We start from the raw sequence: 23,361 nt of genomic DNA, 5'->3' as shown, positions 1-23,361 counted from the left end.
GATTAATCACACAGGGGCTGATTTTCAAAGAGTAAAAGCCCCAGATATGCAGATATTTTTACACAATTATCTTTCTTCACGTGTTTAATTACTCTGCATACCCAAATATCCAATTTGCCTATGCAATCAAAATAACTGCACAGGAAAAGACAGGCACAAAAGTCGGGTTCTTACTATTTGTAAAGTACTTTACAGATGAAAAGCACCATCCTGAATTAATAACTCCTCATGCTGCTATACTAGAATGGAAACCACAAAGTGAGACAATGCCAGGTAGGTGTAGGACAGAGATTTAAATTTAACCACCACAACTTCTTCCTGGAGCACTGTGACATTATCCAGGGTACTGTCTGGACCAATGGACAGCTATGTCCCCTCAATTCTCCAACCTGGGATGACTTTTACACTGCTTCGCTGTGAGACTAACCACTCCTGGTCTGCTCTCTCTCAGTCTCCAGCATGTAAATCACTCCCAGCTATACTGTATGAGTGCTCTAGCCAGCCACTCCTGAATTATATTACAGATGGAAACCAGCAAATTCCCAGTCCCAGACTTGTCCCCAGAAATGTGAGTCTTATACTGCCCGGTACCCTCCTGGACAATACAGGCTAATAGAAAGTCCATCATTTCATTAATAGAAAATGATGTGCACAAATCTTGTTATCCCAAATGGTGTTTCCCAAACACTTCAATCCAAACACACCGGCTTAGATAAAACAATAAAACGAGTTTATTAACGACCGAAAGATTAAGTGATTACAAGTAATGAGGCATAAAAGTCAGTATTTGGCTATAAGAAAATAAAAGGTAAGATGAACTAATATCTCACTTAACAAGCTAAGTGAATTCAAAGCAAAATGTCTCTCTCATCACATGGTTTTGCAGTCTTATCGGATGCCTTTCAGCCAGAACCCCTCCCCCAGTCCAGTGCTCCTTTCCTTGTCTTTCAGACGTTGTGGATGTTCGGGGCAGAGAGAAAGGGAGGAGAGAGAATCTGGGGAATTTGCTCCCATTTCTTATAGCAATTCTCGTATTTGAGACTCATCTCCAGCTGGGGTTCAGGCAACAGAAAGTCTGTTTGCAAGGGAACCACCAGCTGTTCCATTACCAAGGTGATAGTCCATTTGATTATGTTGACACCTAGCTTAGGTGTTGGCTAGCCTTTTGTATCTGGGGAACTGGTTTCCCCAGACTTGGAACATGTCTTAAACAATAGAACTTTATTACTTCACATACAATGTTGCCACACACATTTTACCAGGACAGTAGAGTTCAGCAGATGAGTTTTCAAATGATACGGCACAAGGTGTACTTTGTACAAAATCTAGTTTGTAAAAAGGGTGAACATTAAGGTACAGACTCACAAGCACAGACAAGGCAACTAATGAGTTCTGTTCAAGGTCCAGGTGGTGTTTTGTGAGCCTGAAGTTACTGCTGGAAGCCTACAGCAAAAAATTAGGCACCAGGATATTGCATGCTCCCACATTGTGTCTGCCTGAATGTTGTCAGGACTGTACCTCCAAGAGAGGCCTGCGCATGGTAGAGCATAAAATACACTAATGCTTTCCATCGATGCCTAGGAATTGGGCCTCTTGCGCCTCCTTAATCCTCCTCTCACCTCATGGCTGGCTGCCATTCCTTCTGCCTACTCAGACACACCATCCATTTTTCAGTCTTCTCTGTTGTTTCTATTGGTTTCTTGTGCTGATGCCTAACCCCTCTTGTTTTCTGTCAGCAGCTCCAGTCATTGCATTGGAATCCCTGGTATGAGACAAGAGGAGGCTTCGGGTATAGTGGGATTACTGCTGCATTGTTGTCATCATGAAGGCAGCCACAGCCACCTTACTTGTCCTGGCTACCTTCACCCTGTTCTCTTCAGGTAAGACTGGTGCAGAGAGGGAGGGAGAAGGGCAACAGTCATCAGAACATGAACTCTCAGGCACTTTATGCTTGGTTTTTTTTTTGCTTCTTATGGTACAAAATGGTTGCTGTTAGGTCTGTGTCTATTCTGATTACTTCAGTTCTCATCTGGTATTAGTCTCCCTGTTTGATCTGTGGCAGATGTTGACTTCGTTAGTGATCCTTGCAAAAGCTTAATGCAGCTGTTCCTTGGCACTTATGTTGCAACATTGTTTGCTTTGAATAGTTGATGGGACCTGTTTGTTCTCTAGCCCTAACACAGTGAAACAATTTAGGCCTAGCCTACCTCTAAAATTTAGATCAACCTACCTACACAGTTTAGGACTGTGAAAAATTTCTTGCCCTAAGCACTGCAGTTATATCAACCTAACTTCCAGCATAAATGCAGCTAGGTGGATGGAAGTATTCTTCCACCAATCTAGTTACCGCCTCTCGGAGAGATGGATTACCTACATCGACAGAAAAAACTCCTTTCGTCAATGTAGAAAGCATCTATGCTTCTGTGCTACAGTGGAACAGCTACAATCCCACTGCTGTGCTGCTGTAGTGTAGACATAACCTTTTTATATTTGGAATGGAGCATCTTAGAAACTAAGGTTCTCTCTTAAATCCAGCTGAACTATGATTAAAGCATGGGGCTTGGCAGCTCCTGACAGTATTGGCAGCTTACGTAATTAAACTTATACATTTTAAAATAAAATGCTAATTTCTGCAAAAAACAAAACCCAAACCCAACCCTATATTAAGAAAACAATGTTACACAGCTAAGCACTTAAAAATCAGGGAGCTACAATGGTAAAGTTGAATATACAACTCTTTAAATGCATTTGATCTGGTCTTTAATTACATGATTATTTTGTTTACACAGGGTCCTCTCTTCAGTTACATGATCACTTATTATTTTGCATACAACATCTTTTTTTTACCACTTTAAACACACAGCATTTCTTTGTACCATGTACGACAATGTATTCTGGACAAATGTCCACGAAAGTCATTTAAATTAAGAGTGCACAGTAAACTGTACTTGTACAGTATCAGAGGGGTAGCCGTGTTAGTCTGGATCTGTAAAAAGCAACAGAGAATCCTGTGGCACCTTTAAGACTAACAGAAGTATTGGAGCATAAGCTTTCGTGGGTGAATGCCCACTTCATCAGACGCAAGACTGTACTTGTACAGTGCACCACAGATTAATTCTAGAGCTTAAGATAAAAGTGAAAATTTACTAGCATCTATAGGCCAATTTAGGTCCCAATCCTGCAAACATTTATGCATGTTCTTAACTTCATGCATAAAACTAATCTCATTGACTTCAAGGGGGTTACTCACATACACAAAGTTAAGCTTGTGCATACGTGTTTGCAGGATTGGGGACCAAATCTGTAACTAAATTAGCTTCATAGCTAATTGCCTTCTCCGCTGAATATCACCAAGGAAGGCAGTGCTGATGGCTGAAAAGAATGTATAGGACATGGATGCGAACTATGAAACACATTCCTGTGATAATGTACTATATTAAAAAACCTACATCAGTAAAGAGAGAGACCATTATCACAGCGAAATTAGAATTGTCCAAGAATGAAAAATATTACCAAAAACTATGCCTATGCATCTGAGGTTATAGAAAAAGTTGTATTATATACTGTATTATTTCAGAAACAATAATACTTTGCACTTATTATCAAGACTGAACACATGGAAATAATCAGAGATCAGACTTCATCAGTTTCTTTCTAGATGTGCCCTCGGGACATATGATACTCACAGAATGTTTTCAAGCATTAGTTAACCTGTATGTCACCCCTGGCAAGGTAGGCAGGGATGTTCATTTTACAGATGGGGAAATTAGCACAAATAAGAAATCTGTCTCTGCTCCACAGTCAGAGAGAGAGCTGGGAAAGGAACTCAGAATTTGTGATTCACAGTTTTATACTGTAACCTCTAAAACAGAGTTCCCTCCCACAAACCCACTGCAGGAGCTATGGAAATGTGTAGTCAGTTCTATGTAGAACTCTAGCCTGAATGGATGCGGTCAATTTAGTAGCTAGGTCTTCATCTTGTCTCTGCTTTTTAGTATCAATTCAAGGCTACTACTGATCTGGGACACACAAACAATAGTCATCATCCTTTTTATTGACAGTGTCATTTCTGCCCCCTAAGGTGAGTCTGGGGTTAATGACGACCAGCTAACAAACACAACTTGACACGTCTACACTAGCCGCAAAATCCTACTTAAAGTCATTTTAGTGAAAACATGGCAGCTAACCCAGTTTAAAACATAACCTATTTTCCTTGTAAAGAATGGCCTTCATGATGCTCCATTCAGATCTATGGGCTGCTTTCATGGGAGAGAGCCAAGAACTGAGTTCCAATTCCAGCTCTGTTACTGCTTTTCAGTGTCATCTTGGGAAAGGCACGTAACCTCTCTGCACATCATCTATAAAACGAGGATAATATTTCCTGCCTACTTCATGGCAGAGTGATGGGGTGGCAAGGATTAATGTTTGTCAAGTGCTCTGAGAACTTAAAATGTTCTAGAAACATTGAGTATTTACAAGCTACCCCAGTTCCTGTTCCTCCTTGGCAGATTTTAGCAAGTGAAGCAAACTTCTCTAACCAAAGGAAACAGTTTTTCATTGTCCCCTGGATAACTTAGGCAGCTACATTGTTTAGAAACAGGCCCAAGCCGTAAAATTCCCATCATGATCTCAAAAGCCCAAAGTTCGGTAGTGTTCGGATCTAGGGTTTTGGTTCAGCATATTATATATAGTATCTGATTTTTGCAAATGGCTGCTGATTGGGGTATAGATTTCAAACTCACCCCTAGATCAGGTGGTTTTTTTGTTTTGTTTTTGGATCTGGTGCTTTAATGTGGGCCTCTCACTATTGAAAACAGAATCCTAGCACTGAAGGGGTAGTCGTAGGGAAAAGAGTCAGGAAATGCTGTTCCAGTTAAATAGGAGACTTTCCTCCCTTGGGCACTTTGACCCTAGAAAACAGTCTACTTTTTCCTGTTAAAGAACGAAAACTAAAATCAGCTTTGGTCAGTTTCCTCCCTCCATGTCCCTTCTTCTGAATCTCCCTCTCTCCATTTAAAGAGCACGTGTCTTGCCTTCTGATCCTGCAGGGAAGAAGTTCAGATGGTGCACCCTGTCTGACCTGGAGCAGAGGAAGTGTGCTGAGTTATCTAAAGCACTCCTGGCTGTCCTACCTCTGGCTACAATCAACTCCTTTGCTAAGGTTTCCTGCATCAGAGCTCAAAATACTCATGACTGTATCGACAAGATCAGGGTGAGTCTGTAGAGAATCGCAGAGTTTATCTTAACCCCAAGTCTAGTTCTTCTGTAGTGTGGGAAGTGGAGGGGGTGTAACAACTACTAGTAAATAGAATCCATAGGGAAGTGAAATCTAGGCAATCATGGTGATGGTATTTCATCTGTGACAAAGTACACAGTATCTGGGCAGGCAAGAAGAATCCAGGTGATAAAAATCACTTATTAGTGATACAGCCAATGATGAGCCAAAACAGAGATTCTGTTACATCTTTGTAATCCCAATGAAATAAATAAGAGCTGTGTGGGAGCAAATGAGCAAAATCTGTCTCCTCCCTACAGCTGTTAAATCATGAAGACATACCAAAAGTCCCCTTGGCTTTTAGGTTTCAATTCTAGTTCAACTATATTTAACAATTTTTCTGCCCCTCCCCATTTTTAACCTCTAGTTAATCTTTCCTGAACCAAAGATCTGTCCTTTTTCCAAATAAAAATATCTTTGAATTATAATTTATATGAGATGAGGCAGTGAAGTGACTGGAGGTTTAAGACAACTTTCACTGATGGGATGGTGCTTCTCGTAGGGCTATGTGCATTTAAGGACAAATTCCTCTGGGGAGAAAGGAAAATATAGCCCTGGCCTTCCTAGCAGTACAGTTTCACTAATGCATCCGAAACCTGACTGGGAAAAGGGAATTCAGTCTTCATGTTCATTCAGCACTGGCTTCCTCCAGTGGATCCCAGCTCTGACTTGGAAAAAAAGAACTGCTCCTGAGGTCAGAGAAGAACCTGGTCTCCCACCTCTTCATTCAGTTCTGAGCTCCTTGTTAACAGATGATAAAGCTATACTTAGTAGGAGCTGCAGATAGTATGATTAAGGACGGAACCCAGCCTAGAAGTGTCTGAAAGGTTCTTGGGGATGCATGGTGAAGAGAATACTCAGCCAGTATTTGTGGATTGTGGGGGGTGGGGTGGGGGGGAGAGATCTGGAGTAAAATCCAGACCTCACTGAAGTCAATGGGAATTTTCACCATTGACTTCAGCAGAACCAGGATTTCATCCTTGGGGTGGAAGGATCAAAGGAAAGGTGGAGAAGGGATGTCATCTTGCCAAATTAGGCTTGTGAAGAATACTCAGGCTTCATGCAAGATGAGTACTGACACAGACATGTTACATATTTGACAATCAGTTCAAGTTGACATTCCACCATGCTGAGAAACAGGGATCCAACCAAAACTGAGAAAGCGTTGTGAAAAGTCTGTGGTGAGAGCTCTAGTCTTCAAGTCGCTCATTGTTCCCATGGACAGAAGGACTCTCTTAAATGGATTTTTTCTTTTTTAAAAAAGGTGAATAAAGCAGATGCTGTCTCCTTGGATGCTGGAGATGTTTATTCTGCTGTGAAGTTGTACGGCCTAACTGCGGTGGCAAAGGAGATCTATGAGGAAGGTAGGTTAGCCGACAAACGCCTGTTTCTAAAATACCTTCACTGTAACCTAATGTTATCACTAAGAGAAAGAGTAACAGAGAAAGCACCACAATGGATAACTCTAAGATGACCTCAGCCCAGCGCAGTATAGGAGAGTCAATCCTATCCTCGGTGAGAGAAAGTATCTGTAGTGGTTAGAGCAGAGGATCAGATTCTATTCCTGCTTTGGACAGTAGCTCACTACGTAACATTAAGTAATTTGTCCCATCTCTGTGCCTCAGTAGCTCTAACTGAGGAGCGCTCACCTATTTCAGAGGGGGTTTGAGAGGCTTAATAGAAGTCTGTAAAGCACTTCGAGATAAATGTCAATAATATCCTGCACTTAAAGAACATTTTCCATCCTCCAATCCTGTCCCCAGTACCTATAACCCACCCCTTCCTCTGGAGATCCATTTCCCACTGCATACTGGAGTTCCAAGCCTTGCAGAGAGACTGAAGATACATCCCTACCTTTCCCCCTTATCACAAAGCCCTCACCAAAGACATTGACAAATGGGAGGGAGAAGAGCAACAGGACTGAGCAGTGGGTGGGAGGGCGTTGACTTACAAGGAAGGAGTAAGAACTAAAGCCTGGCCCAGCCAAAACTAAAATTATACGATTGAAAAGATCTGAAGGGAGTAAACCCAAAGGAGAGAGTTGTATTAGAGTGATATCTGGGGGAATAACTGGAAGAAATGGGATGAAATTAAGGAAGGGAAAAATATTTGGCTGAATATCAGAATCATCACGGAATTAAGAGGTATTAGACTGTGAAAGATTCAGAAGGTAAGTAAGTGCCAGAAGCCCCACTGGTTGCAGAATCTGAAACTAGAGGGCACAAATGTTCAGTGCAATGTTTCATGGAAATAAGGCCACATTGGCCTTGGACAGATGGACTGGATTTTCTAATAGACCTTTTCCCTCTCTAAGTTCTATATTCCTTGCTTTGCATGTTGGTAGCTCTTGGCTAGGCGGTAGTGTCAAACTGAGCAGTGATGTAACCAACAGAATGTTCCTTTTGGACCAATTCTCCTTTCCTGGCTTATGCTGGTAACTGCATTTCTTACATTTTATTTGAGACTTTTTCCTTAGCCCTGGCACAGAGATCCTCGCATCGCTGTGCACTGCAGCAGTTGTCCTAAGTTTATTAAAGGGATAGTTATTCTTCCTGTATCTCCCCTTTCCCATCATTAGGAAACTGCGTGTTTGCTGTGGCCATTGCCAGACGAGGAACTTTGGACATCCAGAGGTTAAGGGGGGTGCGTAGCTGCCACAATGGAGCCAGGTGGACATCAGGCTGGAACATCCCACTGGGCTTCCTCCTGGCTAGGAATGAGCTCCTCTGGGATGAGGATCAGCCTCTGAGCCAAGGTGGGTGAGTGGACGGTGACAGACACCTCGGGGCCAAGCTCTTGCCTATGTAAAGGAGAGTAAAGTGGTGGCAGGTGTGACACCTACTGAACTATATGGAACACACCAAGACCAGAGCTTTTGGGTTGGTGGACCAGTTATCCACTTGGGAAGCTTAACCATGTGCTGCTAGCCCTCTTCTGCCAGTGTCTTTTCAGTGATCCCTCACACAACAGAAAAGCTATCTTAGCAAGAGCAACAGGAAACACCTGTGTTCTGTATTCAATGGGAGGTTGGGGGAAGGGAAGCATTGTACAGTAGCTTCTACAGCATATCGTCTTACCTTTCTATCGTGCCTTTAATTCCAAAAGGATCCCAAAGCCTTTGACAAATGATGGTCCTGATTCCTCACTCAAATCTCAACAAATGGAGGATTGGATCCTGCGGCTGCCCGGCACCAGAGAAGTGCAGCCACCTGTGGGGTGGAGAGTAGCAATCATCTGTGGTATAGCAAGTACACAACAGTGAGCGGAGGCTGGTCAAAGACTCCAGGTTCTAACAGAAAGTGCCACAGATTCTTTAATGAACACACAGAGCAGACAGGGCCCTGGATTTTAAGGGTAGGGGGCCCCCATGCAGTAAGTGCACAAAACTGAATTTAACTCCCTCAGAAGGAAGAAAGATGGACTTGACCCAACTAAGATTTGACCCTGTAGTTTCAGGAAGTATTTCATACCTGAAGCTTAGACAACCAAGCTAGCCCTACTGGAGACTAATAACTTTTTACAAGTAGCACGTAAGGAAATCTACTGTTATCTCTTCCAGGCTTTGCCACTTGACTGTTTTTCTTATGTCTATAGTGATCAGTCAGTATTTCAATGCCAGCTGCATCCCAGGTGTTGGCGTCACCTCCCCTCAGCTCTGTGCTCTCTGTCAAGGACCGAAATCCTACGTTAGGAACAAGAACCACTTCTGTGAGACCAGCAGCAGTGAGCCCTTCTACGACTCTGAGGGAGCCTTCAGGTGACCTCACCCCCACTCTGCTTGCATTAGAAGTGGCTTTGGGGGGGAAGAAGGGATTGCAGGAGAAGAAAAGCAGGTTTAAGTGCTAATGGATTGTGTTAATCTCTCTGCAGGTGCTTGAAGAACGGAGTAGCAGATGTTGCTTTCCTAGATCACTTAACAATAATGAATGGCACAGGTAAACCCAAGTACTCCGATTTCTGTTGGCCTGAAACTTGTATTCTTTTCTACATGGATGCTTTGGGGGGAAGATGCCTAATGCATTATCGATTACAGTTTGAGTTTAATCTAGGCAAGCAATTGTTGAGGGTATGCCTCAGATCTCCAAGAGGCAGAGGGAAATGGAGAGTGGAAGGTTAGGTGGGGAATGGTGGCTCACAGAAGATGTTCCTTGTCAGAACCACCAAAGCTTTCCATTTTAGATTACTGCCTTAGCTCTCAGCTGGCTGAAGAAGTCACTATTTATACAGCATGGCTGATAGTATATAATGAGGAACCCTTTAAAATTCCATGGGTTGCTCTGCTAGAGGAGCAGTTTTCATTGGCCAGGCTTTTTACCTGACCAAAAATTTGCATCACATACCCAAGGTCAGTCGTTTGAAGGGGTCTAGCAGCTTCTTTTTCTTTGAAGAACATTTAAATTATTGCTTCTCAGAAAGCATCTCAAATTCCCCAGCCAACGTCCTTGTGCTTTAACCTCTCTCTTTGGTAAGGGGAGCAGCACAGAGAGAAACCTTCCCGGCTGACAGTTGGCATTTACTGTCCTGCTTGGGCACTGAGACTTGGAGCAGGCTCCCTTGAAAAATGCTGTCTCTCCTCTGCCAGGCCGGGTTTCACTTCACAGCTTTGATAGCTGCCCCGTTGTTTTAGATTCAGACCAAGAGGAATATGAGCTCTTGTGTCCTGATGGATCCACAGCGAAGCTGAGTGCCTATGGCACCTGTAACCTGGGTCGTGGGCCTGGGCGTGCCATCATCAACCGCCACAACTTCCAGAAGATCACCAAGAAATTCCTCACCCTGATCCAGGTAATTTGGAACTGCTAATCAGGTTCCAAGCCCTCTCTGGGTGTAGATGGAATGAGCTAGACTGCAGGTGTTGAGGCTGCTCTGGGACATCCAGCGTTGTCATCTGCTAGGACAGGTACCCTGGTGAGAGTTCCAAAGGCTATTGGAGAGAGAGGGCGAGTGCGCACAGCCTTTAAAGTTAGATCAGAGTATCAAAGTAATACAGTCTAGGAGAGAGAGGGCAGGAGTGGAGGTCTCTCTCTGCTCTCCAGAATACTAACAGCTGCTCAGTGTAGTGTAAATTTGGAGAGATCTTTGCTCTCGCTACATCCCTCCATTTGCTATTAATGTGTGGAGGGTGGAGATCTTTAAATAGTAAGGTCCAGATCCTCAAACATATTTAGGTATCTAACTCCCACTGAAGTCAACGGGAGTTAGGTACCTAAATATCTATGGGCCTAAAGGCTTGGGGAAGGGACCACTTTTGTACAGCATGTATTAAAATCAGTGCTTGATCCTGATTGGGGCCTCTGGGCATTATCAATATATATATATTTAACAATAGTGTCCAGCAATTACCAAGGAAGCCTGACTCCGGCATCTGCCTCTACCCTCTTTCTCTGGAGAAAGGAGTTTCATTCCCAGTTCCAAGCCTGGACTCAAATCCGAGGGAAAAATAATCAAACATATTTAAGAGGCAAGTGCTCGGAAAGCAGTAATGCCATATATTAGGGGGAGGTAATTTAATAGTATGGGCTTGGACCACCCTTATGGGCACAGGAGGTGCAGTTTGCCACTTCTTTGCTCACAGGGGCAGCTGCACTCAGAGGGGAGATTCACCCATGGGGGAGCTTTAAACTTCAGCCAACTTCTGGCAGCGTCTTCCTGGGATACACACATAATTAGTGCGTCTCCTAGGTCTTTTGCCCAGCCACAGCCATTTTGCGGGCTATGCCCACTAGTTCCCAGGTATCTCTTCCTCGTCTCTCTTCCCATCCCCCCCCAAATAGAACAGGTTTGCAATGGGGTTATGGTGCTACAGTCCCAAGCTCTATCCCCTCCAGGTCAGGTTTCTCCCACCACAGACCTGTGCTCTGCTAATGCACTGAAGCAGGCGCTGGGTGTATAGCTTGACTAGGAGATGAGGAAATGGGGGACAGTGTAACAACATCTGAGTACTCAAGACTGCAAATACTCAGGTGGGAGGAGTTACACAAGAGGGAGTAACAAGGAATCTTGGCTAACAATTACGCAAGGGAAAATATAGGACGAATATCAGGAAAAGCTTCCTGACAGCAACATCTATTTGACTCTGGAATAGTCTCCTAAGCAAAGTGGCCAAAGCGCCATCCCTTGGAGATATTTAAAATTACAAGGGACAAAGCACTGACTGGGGAACCATCCTGCTGTGGCCCTGGGGAGATAGCTAGGTCTCCTCTAGCTCTAATCTGATTCACTCCTAGAAGCTGAGGTAGGAGTGAGCAGTGGACGAGGAGAGGCCACGCCACTGAAATTAAGAACATAAGAATGGCCATAGTGGGTCAGACCAAAAGGTCCATCCAGCCCAGTATCCTGTCTACCAACAGTGGCCAATGCCAGGTGCCTCACAGGGAGTGAGCCTAATAGGTAATGATCAAGTGATCTCTCTCCTGCCATCCATCTCCACCCTCTGACAAACAGAGGCTAGGGACACCATTCCTTACCCATCCTGGCTAATAGCCATTAATGGACTTAACCTCCATGAATTTATCTAGTTCTCTTTTGAACCCCTTTATAATCCTAGCCTTCACAACCTCCTCAGGCAAGGAGTTCCACAGGTTGACTGTGCGCTGTGTGAAGAGGAACTTCCTTTTATTTGTTTTAAACCTGCTGCCCATTAATTTCATTTGGTGACCCCTAGTTCTTATATTATGTGAACCAGTAAATAACTTTTCCTTATTCACTTTCTCCACACCACTCATGATTTTATATACCTCTATCATATCTTCCCTTAGTCTCCTCTTTTCCAAGCTGAAAAGTCCTAGCCTCTTTAATCTCTCCTCAAATGGGACCCATTCCAAACCCCTAATCATTTTAGTTGCCCTTTTCTGAACTTTTTCTAATGCCAATATATCTTTTTTGAGATGAGGAGATCACATCTGTACGCAGTATTCAAGATGTGGGCGCACCATGGATTTATATAAGGGCAATAAGATATTCTCTGTCTTATTCTCTATCCCTTTTTGAATGATTCCTAACCTGTTTGCTTTTTTGACTGCTGCTGCACACTGCATGGACGTCTTCAAAGAACTATCCATGATGACTCCAAGTTCTCTTTCCTGATTAGTTGTAGCTAAATTAGCCCCCATCATATTGTATGTATAGTTGGGGTTATTTTTTCCAATGTGCATTACTTTACATTTATCCACATTAAATTTCATTTGCCATTTTGTTGCCCAATCACTTAGTTTTGTGAGATCTTTTTGAAGTTCTTCACAGTCTGCTTTGGTCTTAACTATCTTGAGCAGTTTAGTATCATCTGCAAACTTTGCCACCTCACTGTTTATCCCTTTCTCCAGATCATTTATGAATAAGTTGAATAGGATTGGTCCTAGGACTGACCCTTGGGGAACACCACTAGTTACCCCTCTCCATTCTGAAAATCCACCATTTATTCCTACTCTTTGTTCCCTGTCTTTTAACCAGTTCTCAATCCATGAAAGGATCTTTCCTCTTATCCAATGACAACTTAATTTACGTAAGAGCCTTTGGTGAGGGATCTTGTCAAAGGCTTTCTGGAAATCTAAGTACACTATGTCCACTGGATCCCCCTTGTCCACGTTTGTTGACCCCTTCAGAGAACTCCAATAGATTAGTAAGACATGATTTCTTTACAGAAACCATGTTGACTTTTGCCCAACAAGTTATGTTCTTCTAGGTGTCTGACAATTTTATTCTTTACTATCTTTTCAACTAATTTGCCCGCTACTGATGTTAGACTTACCGGTCTTTAATTGCCGGGATCACCTCGGAGAAAGGAGAAACAAACAAAGTCTCCTTCCCTTTAACCTCCAAGTGCCCACCAATGTGAATTATTATGCAGTTTGTCATATGGTTCAGGGACTTCTGGGTGCAAGCCCTTGATTACGTCTCCATCCCCATATTTACATTCCCTAGTGGATAAATAGTGCTTGTTGCCTCCGCTTCCAGGCATCTCGTATTCAATCAAAACTGAACACCGACTACATAAGATTTAAGAAAGTTCTTACAAACCTCCATATCCTGCCCCTGAAATAGCCCAGGGTAAGTGAATAATTTAACCAAAACAGATACATATTATGCTGTAGTCTGGAGCTCTTGCCTGGACAATTGCAGACAGCAGGCTCCCCTGCGGGAGCAGAAAATGAGCATCAAAGCAAATCATGATCATCCGGATGGGACAGGAGAAGCAGCAGTTCCTCAAATAACTGGGTCCCAGACCATGTAGGGATGGAAACCAACACCTAAGATAGATGCACGGAGGGTTTGCCCTAATCCCAGGGAGTGTTAGAGTTCTGAGTACTACATTATGATCACCCCATACTTGCCATGACTCTAGACAGAGGAGGTGTAGCAACAAGGCGGCTAGTCACAGAGGAGACGAGCAGCATCTCTACAGCTAAAGCCATTGTACTTTTCCTAGCATCTCTTTGGGAAGAATGGAAAAGAAAGGGCCAAGTTTGAGCTCTTCACTTCAGTGCCATTCAGGGGGAAGAACCTGCTGTTCCACGATGCCACTCAGCACCTGCAGCTGCTCCAGGACAAAGCAGAGATCTCCCACATCCTTGGCCTGGACTACGTAGCCCTCTTGAAGGGACTAGGCCATGAAGGTGAGAGCTCTCCCAAGGGAATGGGACAAAGAGGCCCCCACCTCGTCGCAAGGGGGAGACATGCACAGACCCAAAGAAGCCAATTGGTAAAGACAGCTCAGTACATGGGTGATGCTAACCCCATTGCACTCTCTTTCCTGCTGCTGCAGGGAGCTCACTGGACAACAGTGTGATACGCTGGTGCTGCGTCAGCAATGCTGAGCTCCGCAAGTGTGAAGAGTGGGCCCTGAACATCAAATCTGACCCCCTGGTCTGTGTCCAAGCCGCTTCAATGACCAACTGCATTGAGTTGATCAAGGTAAGAACCTATATGGAGTAAACAGGAATGGGAGGCACAGGCATGTCTGTTCTTGTCCCAAACACTTGGGGGCAATGGAGATAAAACCAACCAACAGAGGCACTGAAGAGAATGAGACTGAAGGGTCCTCAGCCCCCCCAGCCACTGGGGTATGGGAGAGATTGGCACTCAGTTACATAAGTTATACAGGTTCTAAATTGTCACTGTCACAATTTCAGGGTTAACTACACCTTTGACACCACCTGTCCTGCTCTTCAAGGGCAGCTACTTAAGGTCTCAGGCTCTCAACCATCACCTCTTTGCATCTCTCTCCCTCCAGACAGAGGGTTTACACTTGCAGTCCCTCTGCACCTCACTGTGATTCCTCCAGCAGGTCTGACTTGGGGTCCAGTATCTGTTGTTAACCTTTCTCCATAGGCTACACAACAGCGTATAGCAGTTATCAACTAGCCTTCACACAGCAAAATACATTCATTTTTAGGCAAAAGTACTAGAGGAAAATGTATAAAAACCAACACACATTCCTATATGTATGCTAACAGCTTATTAGAGGTCACCCATCGGTCCTAGTAGGCCAACGTTTTTTCCAACCCTTCCACAAGGTCCTGCACTTTTATGAATTAAAAGAAGGCTGAAAGTTAGTTCACACTTGGCCTTCTGACACCAAAAGCCTTTTTTTGTTTGAATCTATGAAAAACCAGATTGAATTAGTCTACACAGGCCTCCCCGGGGGATGGTACCTCTCTAGAGTTGTTTCATCTTAGTGACTCACCTTAATCACCCCCTACAGTTTTTAGTTTCTAAAGGAGGAACTAAAGTAGCCCTCCTTCATGGAGTAGAACACAATCATGCATAAATATAAGACTGTGGTCCCCAAATACTGCATGGGGTTGCAATATCGGTCACAGTCCCATGTGTTACTCTCTGATATTGTTGGCAGAGTAATGAGGCCGATGCAGCCACGCTGGATGCCACGCATGCCTACATTGCAGGGATATGTGGGCTGGTCTCAGTAGCTGCAGAATGCTATGGTGAGTTTTCTGTTCCACAATAATCCCTGAGGGGCAGGCAGTGGAAAGACCAAAAAAATAAAAATAAAAAGCTACCATTAAAAACCTGGTGAAATTGCCACGCAGCTGTGTGCCTAGCTGCAAAGGCAGGGGAATGGGAGCCAAGAGAGCTGAATAGTCTTCTCAGTTCTTCCACTGACTGGCTGTGCGCTCTTGGGCAAGTTACTTAATCCATGCCTCAGTTTCCCCACCTATAAAAGGAAACCGTTATACTGACCTGCCTCAAGAGAGATGCTGCAAGTCTCTAATAAAGTGTGTGAAGTGCTTCACAAGTCTTGGATAAAATGCTATAAATGCAAAGGATTATAGAAATTAATGGATGGGGTGCAAGATTCTTAGCCTTGAGAAACCAAAATCTAGAGGAAGCTGCATCTCCCCAAGAACTCCTAAGGTAAGTTTACAATGCAATGAAAGACCTGTGGCTGGCCCATGCCAGCTGACTCGATCTGCAGGGCTATTTTCAGAGTAGACATTCAGGCTCTGGCTAGAACCTGGCCTCTGGGACCCTCTTCCTGAAACCAAATATCTACACTGCAATTTTATAGCCCCAAATCCCAAGTCAGCTGAACCAGCCACAGCTGTGCCACAGGTCTTTTATCACAGTGTAGACATACCTTCAGTGGTGGGTGGAGGGAGGAGACAAAAAAACCTTTTTTCTGCACCTGTGATGTCCATGACACCACATCCATTTTGGGAACAGGGAATGTGGCAGACCTTAAACCCTCTTCTGATCCAGCACAGCTGGGAAAGGGAGAAGACCATGATCTGATACTTGGGTATGAGGAAGGAAACATTCCCGTATTCCAATTCTTCATCTAGCTGAGCAGGGTCCCTCTGTCTCAGTAACAGTCGATGTCATTAGATCCCCTGCACTGAGTAAGTGCTCACTGCCTGACCCACAAGCCACGTGCACTTCATGAGTGCATTTTTCTATGGTGGGAATGCTGGCAATGTGAGCCCTGGAATAGGCCTTCCCCCCGCCCCGATTAGACTCTCCAGATGCATCTTTCCTATAAACGTGTGGCGTTCTTTAGTGATTATGTTGGTATCTAGTACATGCTCAGCGCACAGTGAGCAGCCAGTCACCAGTTCTTGTGTATGTGTATATGGTTTTGGGTTTTCAAACATCACTCTGTTCTTGCTCGTCTCTCCTGCCCAGGAGAGGGGTGTGCCCCAGCTGCTGGGAGAACAAAGAAGCTGACCCACCTTGCAGATAAAGGTAATGGAGGATCTTTGAGGTATGGGTTTCTACTTTAATTAAGTGAAGTGGCTCCACCAGGATGCTCAGGGCATGTCTACACTTACCTCCGGAACGATCGATTCAACAGGGGTCGATTTATTGCATCTAGTGAAGATGTGATAAATTGACCGACGAGCGCTCTCCCGTCGATTCCGGTACTCCACCGGAGCGAGAGGTGCAGGCGGAGTCGATGGGGGGGGTGTCAGCCATCAACTTACCACAGTGAAGTAGATCTAAGTATGTCAACTTCACATACAATATTCACATAGCTGAAGTTTTGTAACTTAGATCGATCCCCTGCCCTAGTGTAGACCAGGCCTCAGGCAACTCTGCTGGGATAAGACAGGATTCCTAAGAGTTGTGAAAGTGGGGTGACTCCCAACTACTCAGCAGAGCAGCTAACAGCAATTGCAGGGCTCTGCTGGTTCATACTTTACCCCCACTGAGCTGTGATGATGTCATGCAGCAGATGCTCAAACTTCAGCCAAAAAAACCCAAACCCGTTCAAACAAGGCTCCATTAGGGATAGAGGAAGGTTAGGAGACAGGAAGAGGAGTTCTCGCTGTACGTAGAGGTAGTGATGGTACCTTGCCCTGAGCTACAGCTGTTGGGACTTACGCTAGCATAAGGGGTGTGCGCGCACTAGTTCTGGAAGAAGGAGAAACCTTCTGTCTGGGGGCTAGAGGGTTCACTGTCCCAGGCAGCAGTGCCAGGGCTGGATTTTTGTGGCTCAGAAGACAATACAGCTCTCAGTTCCCTGCAACTGAAAGCGTTCAGTACAGAGGACAAGGGAAGGGGAGGCAGGAGTGTCATTTTAGGGAGGATACAACTGGTTCTAAAACTTACTTTTAACATGGAGACTGTTCCCATCCAAGATGTCTTGCTGGCTCGGTCTAACTGGTTGTTGTCATTGTCACACAGCACTGCCACCTGTCTACGCTGTAGCCCTGGCAAAGAAGAATGACAGGCATGTAAATATCCATAACCTGAGGGGACGGCGTTCCTGCCACAGTCACCTGTACAGTCCTGGGGGGTGGCTGCTCCTCTCCAGGTACACAGTGGGGGCTCTGGAGAACAACACTGTGAACTGTGATATCGGCTCTGGTAAGGACTGCACCAGAATATCTACCAAGTGGACAAATGATGGTGCCAAGGGGGTCTGGGAAAGAAGGAGGGAGGGAGGGAGAGTGGAAGACTTCAGTCATTCGTACACATCACTTATGACATTCACCATTGCTCCACTATGTCCCTCCAGAATACTCTCTTGGTCTAATGGATTTCTAGTGGGAGCACTGCTAGTAACCTCGACATCTGAAATTATTTATAATGTGCTTGTCACCACAGTATGTTTAAAAACATTAAATACTGCTCATAAGAGACAGATACCCATCCTCCCCAACAACTGCCCTCCATACCCAGCTTTAAAACCCATAATCTAATATCTGATCAAAGTGTCTTGCACCATGCTCTGAAGGTTGGCGGATTCGGATCAGAGAGGTCAAGTGTTAAGAACTGAGCTGCCCTCAGTGTGGCTAATGAAAACTTCCAGCTATCGGCAAGTGAGCAGCATCCCTGTCTGTAGGTAATGTGATGCAGTCAGTATTCCCCCACATACACAGACTCACCTGCAAAGTGTAGTTTTACTTATTTGCTGTCTGCCATTCTCCCTCACCCAAGCAGGAGTTAATTTGTGAACTCTTTTATGGTAGGTCTTAGAGCATACCTACTCAGTGGATAAAGTGTCTGGTCCTCTAATGTTAGTAGCTGGGTGAGACAAGGAGACAGGCTCAGGAAATGCAAACTATCTTACAATGGAGAAATACAGTAGCAGTCCCTGTCCTGTATTAGGAAAGAACATATTTTGAAATGCCCCACATTGACTAACCTCATCTTTTCCTTCTCTTAGCTTACCAGAGTTACTTTTGGAAGGGTTGTATGCCAGGAGCAGACAGGAACCTATGCAAAGTCTGTATTGGAGGTGATGAGATGGAAGGGGCGAAAGTGTCCAGCAGGTGTGCTGCGAATCATAATGAACGCTACTATGGGAACATGGGTGCGCTCAGGTAAGTCCCTCTGTTTGAGGCAAGGATGCAGCTTAAAAGCATGACCCAGAAATGGCTCATTTCTTTTGCCTGCAGGTTTCCTAGGCAGGACTCTTATTTAAAAGCTGGTGACCATAAAAATTGCCTTTGGGTCAGTGTATTTTATTTCAACTGCGATTGCTATGGGACTGCTCAGCTGGCTGGTGATTTAAAAGTTATATTGCCATTTCTAATGGAAAACTAGACAAGATAGTGATTCTTAACTCAGAATCCTCTAATGATACTTGGTGCCCAAACCCAAGCCTACTTGGAGACCAACTGAAGGGGTAATAGTTGGAATTTGAACAAGTAGTAGTGCAGGATATGAAAGGCAATTATGTAGGGAGGAAATCATTCCCACCACCTAATGGAAAGAGAATATAAAATAACTGGAGACAGAGAAGCATAAATAGAATGTTCCAATCTCTGTATTTACAATGAATGTAGTTGAACAGTATTAGTTTGGCAGCCCTAGAGACAGAAATCCAGATGCAATATGGTATTGCGAGCTTCTTTATACTGCCCTGCCAATATGCCTCAACTCCAATTTGGGAGTCAACTTTAGGAATGAGGAGGTTATTCAGTCTCCATGCCCACTGAGACTTTGGTCTGTTTGCTGAGATTGCCAGCAAGGAGGCAAATAGTTATTTGTAAGAGACACTCGTTCCCCAAGACCAGCACTGAGACCACTAACTCATTTCACACATAGATTATCCAGTTGCTTCAGCATATGGTGGTACCTTTTGGCAACCAGTGACCTAGACTAGACTCAACTTAGTATCCAAACCCTACAGTCATCTACTGCTCCCAGAAGTTCTAGTCTCTCAATCTGATATTGTGATAAACTATTGCTTTCCCTTGCACTAGGTGTCTAGTCGGCAGTCCCAGTGGAAGGAGCTTTGGGGACGTGGCTTTCCTGGAACATCATAACCTGCTCAAGAATATTGAGAGTGAGATTCAGTTTGTCCCATGCTTTGAGAATTTCATCTGGTACCAAAGTTTCTTCCCACACAATGATCATGATTCCGAAACATCCACATACAAAGGTCTAATCTGAGCATGCAGCTGTTTCGTCTGGGTTTAAAGTCTGCATTTGAATGCTCCAATAAAGCACAAGATTCAGTTACAATTTAGTTTGAGGGGGAAGAGGGAAATAATCAGCGACAGCAGGAAGATAGAGAGAAACAAAACTTGGAAAGTGCCCATTTGGGAAAAAGGCCCCTTAATAGCTTCAGAAGACCCATTGACTCTCCCTGCCATCACAGCCTTGTCCAGAGGCTAGTATAGTTGTAGTAGTAGTTGTATACCCTTATGCTTGACCAGAGAGTGAAGAAAATCGGGGTAGTAAGGTAAGAGATACCACAATATATGCTGAAGTGTAAAACCCTTGTTTGTGCTAGGAAATGCTCTGAGGCTCCTACAGACTCTACATGACGAGAACTGATCTGACTTTATCATAATGTGTTATTTTGGACACAAGAACAGTGCATATAAATGGCTACAAAATCTCACTACTGTCCATGTGAAATTAGCTACTTGTCAAAGTTCTCAACTAAGTTACTTTAGAAATGGCAAAAAGCAGAGCAGTACAACGGACAGAAGGGCTGCCAACTGGCATGTTTTAAAATGAAAGTCAATTTTGGTTAGAGCAGCTTAAAACAGAAAAGCATTGAAACCCCCAAACACTCCTTTTGCCAATCTTAATAGCAGATAAAACAGATCACAGCCTTCAGGGAAAGAAGAAGAAAAGGAAACTCCATTTTCATTTGGCCTTGCAAACCACTAAGTAGAGTCTTCCCAAAAGCACATTGAAATTTCTGCAGTCTAAATTCCAGAGAAAGGTGTTTGTAAGACACTGTGTAGTCTTTCAGAAAAGATACATGTACCCATAAGGAATTGGACCTCCATTAGAACAGACACATCGATTAGCAGTTTCTGCAGAGCAGTTAATGGCTGAATGGTCATGGAGACTGAATTACCTTTTCTCTAAGAGGTCTTTCCAGCTGCAGGTTAAGATGGATTGATGGGCTGATATGGCATTGATATACATTGCAGTTGTCGCAGCCTACAGTCACTGAAATACAAAGCCTCCCTACAGAAACTCCTATGTACTGTGACAGATCCAGACCAGTGGGGTACAGGAGTCTGGTAGAGGGCAAATATACTGGTCACTGGATGAGTAGTTTTCTGTTCCCTGAGTGATCAGAGAAGGGGCTGCACTAGAGTAATCAGGAACCTGCTAGAACCAGTTAAGGCAGGCAGGCTTATTAGGACACCTGGAGCCAAGTAAGAAGAAGCTGCTAGAATCAATTAAGGCAGGCTAATCAGGGCACCTGGGTTTTAAAAGGAGCTCACTTCAGTTTGTGGTGCGAGTGTGAGGAGCTGGGAGCAAGAGGCGCAAGGAGCTGAGAGTGAGAGGGTGTGCTGCTGGAGGACTGAGGAGCACAAGCGTCATCAGACACCAGGAGGAAGGTCCTGTGGTGAGAATAAGGAAGGTGTTTGGAGGAGGCCATGGGGAAGTAGCCCAGGGAGTGGTAGCTGTCATGCAGCTGTTACAGGAGGCACTACAGACAGCTGCAGTCCACAGGGCCCTGGGCTGGAACCCGGAGTAGAGGGCGGGCCCGGGTTCCCCCCAAAACCTCCCAATTGACCTGGACTGTGGGTTCTTCCAGAGGGGAAGGTCTCTGGGCTGTTCCCCAACGCACATGGTGAATCTCTGAGGCAAGAAAATCCGCCAATAAGCGCAGGACCCACCAAGATAGAGGAGGAACTTTGTCACAGTACCTACTATACATGCTCTGTAGATGACTCTGGCAAGTTGTACGTTTTGGACCCAGTGCACTGAGAGTTTTTTCTTTCCAATGCTAATACTCTGCATGGGATTTCACCATGTCTCAACTGAGATCTAGCTGATGGTGTGGAACACAGGATTTACTGAGCTCAACGCTACTGCCTCTCCATCTCCTTTGCAGGTCTGCAAAGCTCAGGTTGGGCTATGGGTTATACCCTAAACGACTTTGAGCTGCTGTGTCTGGATGGAAGGCGTGTCGCAGTCACAGACTGGGCAGACTGTAACCTCGGTCCTGTTCCTCCTAACATAGTCATGACTCGACCAGTGACTACCACCAAGATCTATGACTTCCTGATGAAATCCCAGGTAAGGCAGAAGATGGGAAAGGATTGTTATCCTGTTCTGGTTACACACTATTGAAAACCCCATCAAGGTCCAGAGTCCAAAACCTTCCAAACAAAATAAGAAATAAAGTATCTCCACAGCCAGCACTAAAGGTTTAAGACTACACAGGAGACTAATGAAAAGACCATTCAGATTCACTAAAGGAGAGTTTCAGCACCAGTAGCTCCTACATCATGATCATATTCTTGCTGAGAAACAAGCCTCTGTGGTGTTGCAACAGACAATGAGTTAACATGTGGGAGGAGACTGCAAGAGCCCCAAATAAGGCTAGCACTAGCTGAATCCTGTACATCTCTCTCTACGTGAGGTTGCTACATGGCTGAAAATTCACGTGCTTCATCTATTTTGTTTTCTGCTTTCTGAGTTTTTTCTTTTCTTTTCTGTTAAGGAAACTCTGGAAACAAATCTGGATTCTAAGTTCCATCTATTTCACTCACAGAAGTATGGAGAAAGTGATCTGCTCTTTAAAGATGCTACTCAGTATCTTGTTCACACAAGTCACCTGGGCTATCAGTCAATTCTTGGAGAGCCCTTCTTTCAGCTGGCAGAATCTGTGTTTAACTGCACACATGCAGGTAATGTGACGTAGTTCATGTTGTGCTAGAACACACAACCTTAGAAGCATGCCTGGACAGTAGCTGTCAGCTCCCTACTGACAAACTCATTTTTGCTACTTCAACTGCTGCTAGGGAGTTCCCCCAAAGCCAAAATTCCTTACAGCAACTTCTGCCCATGGGCACTGGTATGTGAATGTTCTATGGAGCTTCCCCACAGACAACATTGTTAAAATAACTGTTGCTCCCAGTAGACACAGTACTTCTGCAGTAACACCCATTGACTGCACGGTTTAAAAAGATTCTCAAACTATGGAGAGACAGTGAATACAGTACAGTGAATAGCTAAGCAGGTTATAGTTTAATCACAGGTTTATTGAAGACAGGTCCATTTATACCAGTTGTGATTTTGCCCCTTGATCTCCATAAACCAGCTCTGTGATAGGGGGGTGGGTGGGAAAGAGTCACTCATTTCTTACTTGGAGATGCCAAGGTTGGGGGGGAGAGGTCGGTTTTTTACAGTTAAAATTTTAATTTTGCCTTTAAAAGGGACACTGTCACACTGAATTATTAAAAAACAAATTCTTTTCAATAGTATGGCTGGAGAATTTTAAATTACTATAAAAGTCTTGTATAAAGCTACTGAGAGCAATATCAAGGCATGCAACTGGCCATCAACAAAACCATGAAGCCAACTATATATAAGGTGCTGTTAAAGGCAGAGTAAACAAACTGAAAATAAAAAGATTCATACTAGCATTTCAGTTTTACTGACCTTAGGTGCAGTATGTATGAACTGTTCAGACAGAACTGTAATTTTATAGTTGAAAGTTTTAATTAAAACACTATATTTTGATTTATAGACATCTTAGAATTCTGCAAACAGGATATCTGCACATCTTAGATATGCAGACATATCTACAGACGCAACACACAGAAGTTCCGCAAGTCATCCACCACCGCCACCCAAGTTGAAATCAAGAGATGCCAAGAGGATTTTCACTGCTTGAGACTGGCTATTTTCTGTTTCATAAA

The 23,361-nt window shown here is 44.2% G+C and overlaps 1 protein-coding gene across 1 annotated transcript; it reads left to right on the top strand.

Annotated features, from left to right (window-relative positions):
* The first annotated feature begins 1,812 nt into the window (after positions 1-1,812).
* On the top strand, positions 1,813-23,361 carry LOC112105272 (melanotransferrin-like). The gene is made up of 17 exons (XM_024197990.1): positions 1,813-1,880; positions 5,049-5,212; positions 6,540-6,639; positions 7,854-8,030; positions 8,870-9,032; positions 9,146-9,210; positions 9,903-10,060; positions 13,701-13,887; positions 14,037-14,185; positions 15,126-15,216; positions 16,415-16,474; positions 17,417-17,599; positions 18,402-18,558; positions 19,444-19,526; positions 21,549-21,733; positions 22,161-22,347; positions 23,190-23,361. Exons 1-17 carry the CDS (start codon positions 1,823-1,825, stop codon positions 23,228-23,230), a joined length of 2,208 nt encoding a protein of 735 aa, XP_024053758.1. The 5' UTR covers positions 1,813-1,822; the 3' UTR covers positions 23,231-23,361.

This window comes from Terrapene carolina, unplaced genomic scaffold (genome assembly GCF_002925995.2).
Source record: "Terrapene carolina triunguis isolate 2854851 unplaced genomic scaffold, T_m_triunguis-2.0 Scaffold790, whole genome shotgun sequence".
Classification (NCBI taxonomy): Eukaryota; Metazoa; Chordata; order Testudines; family Emydidae; genus Terrapene; species Terrapene triunguis.
Note: the sequence above shows the minus strand (reverse complement) of the source record. Positions and strands in the feature narration are given on the sequence as shown.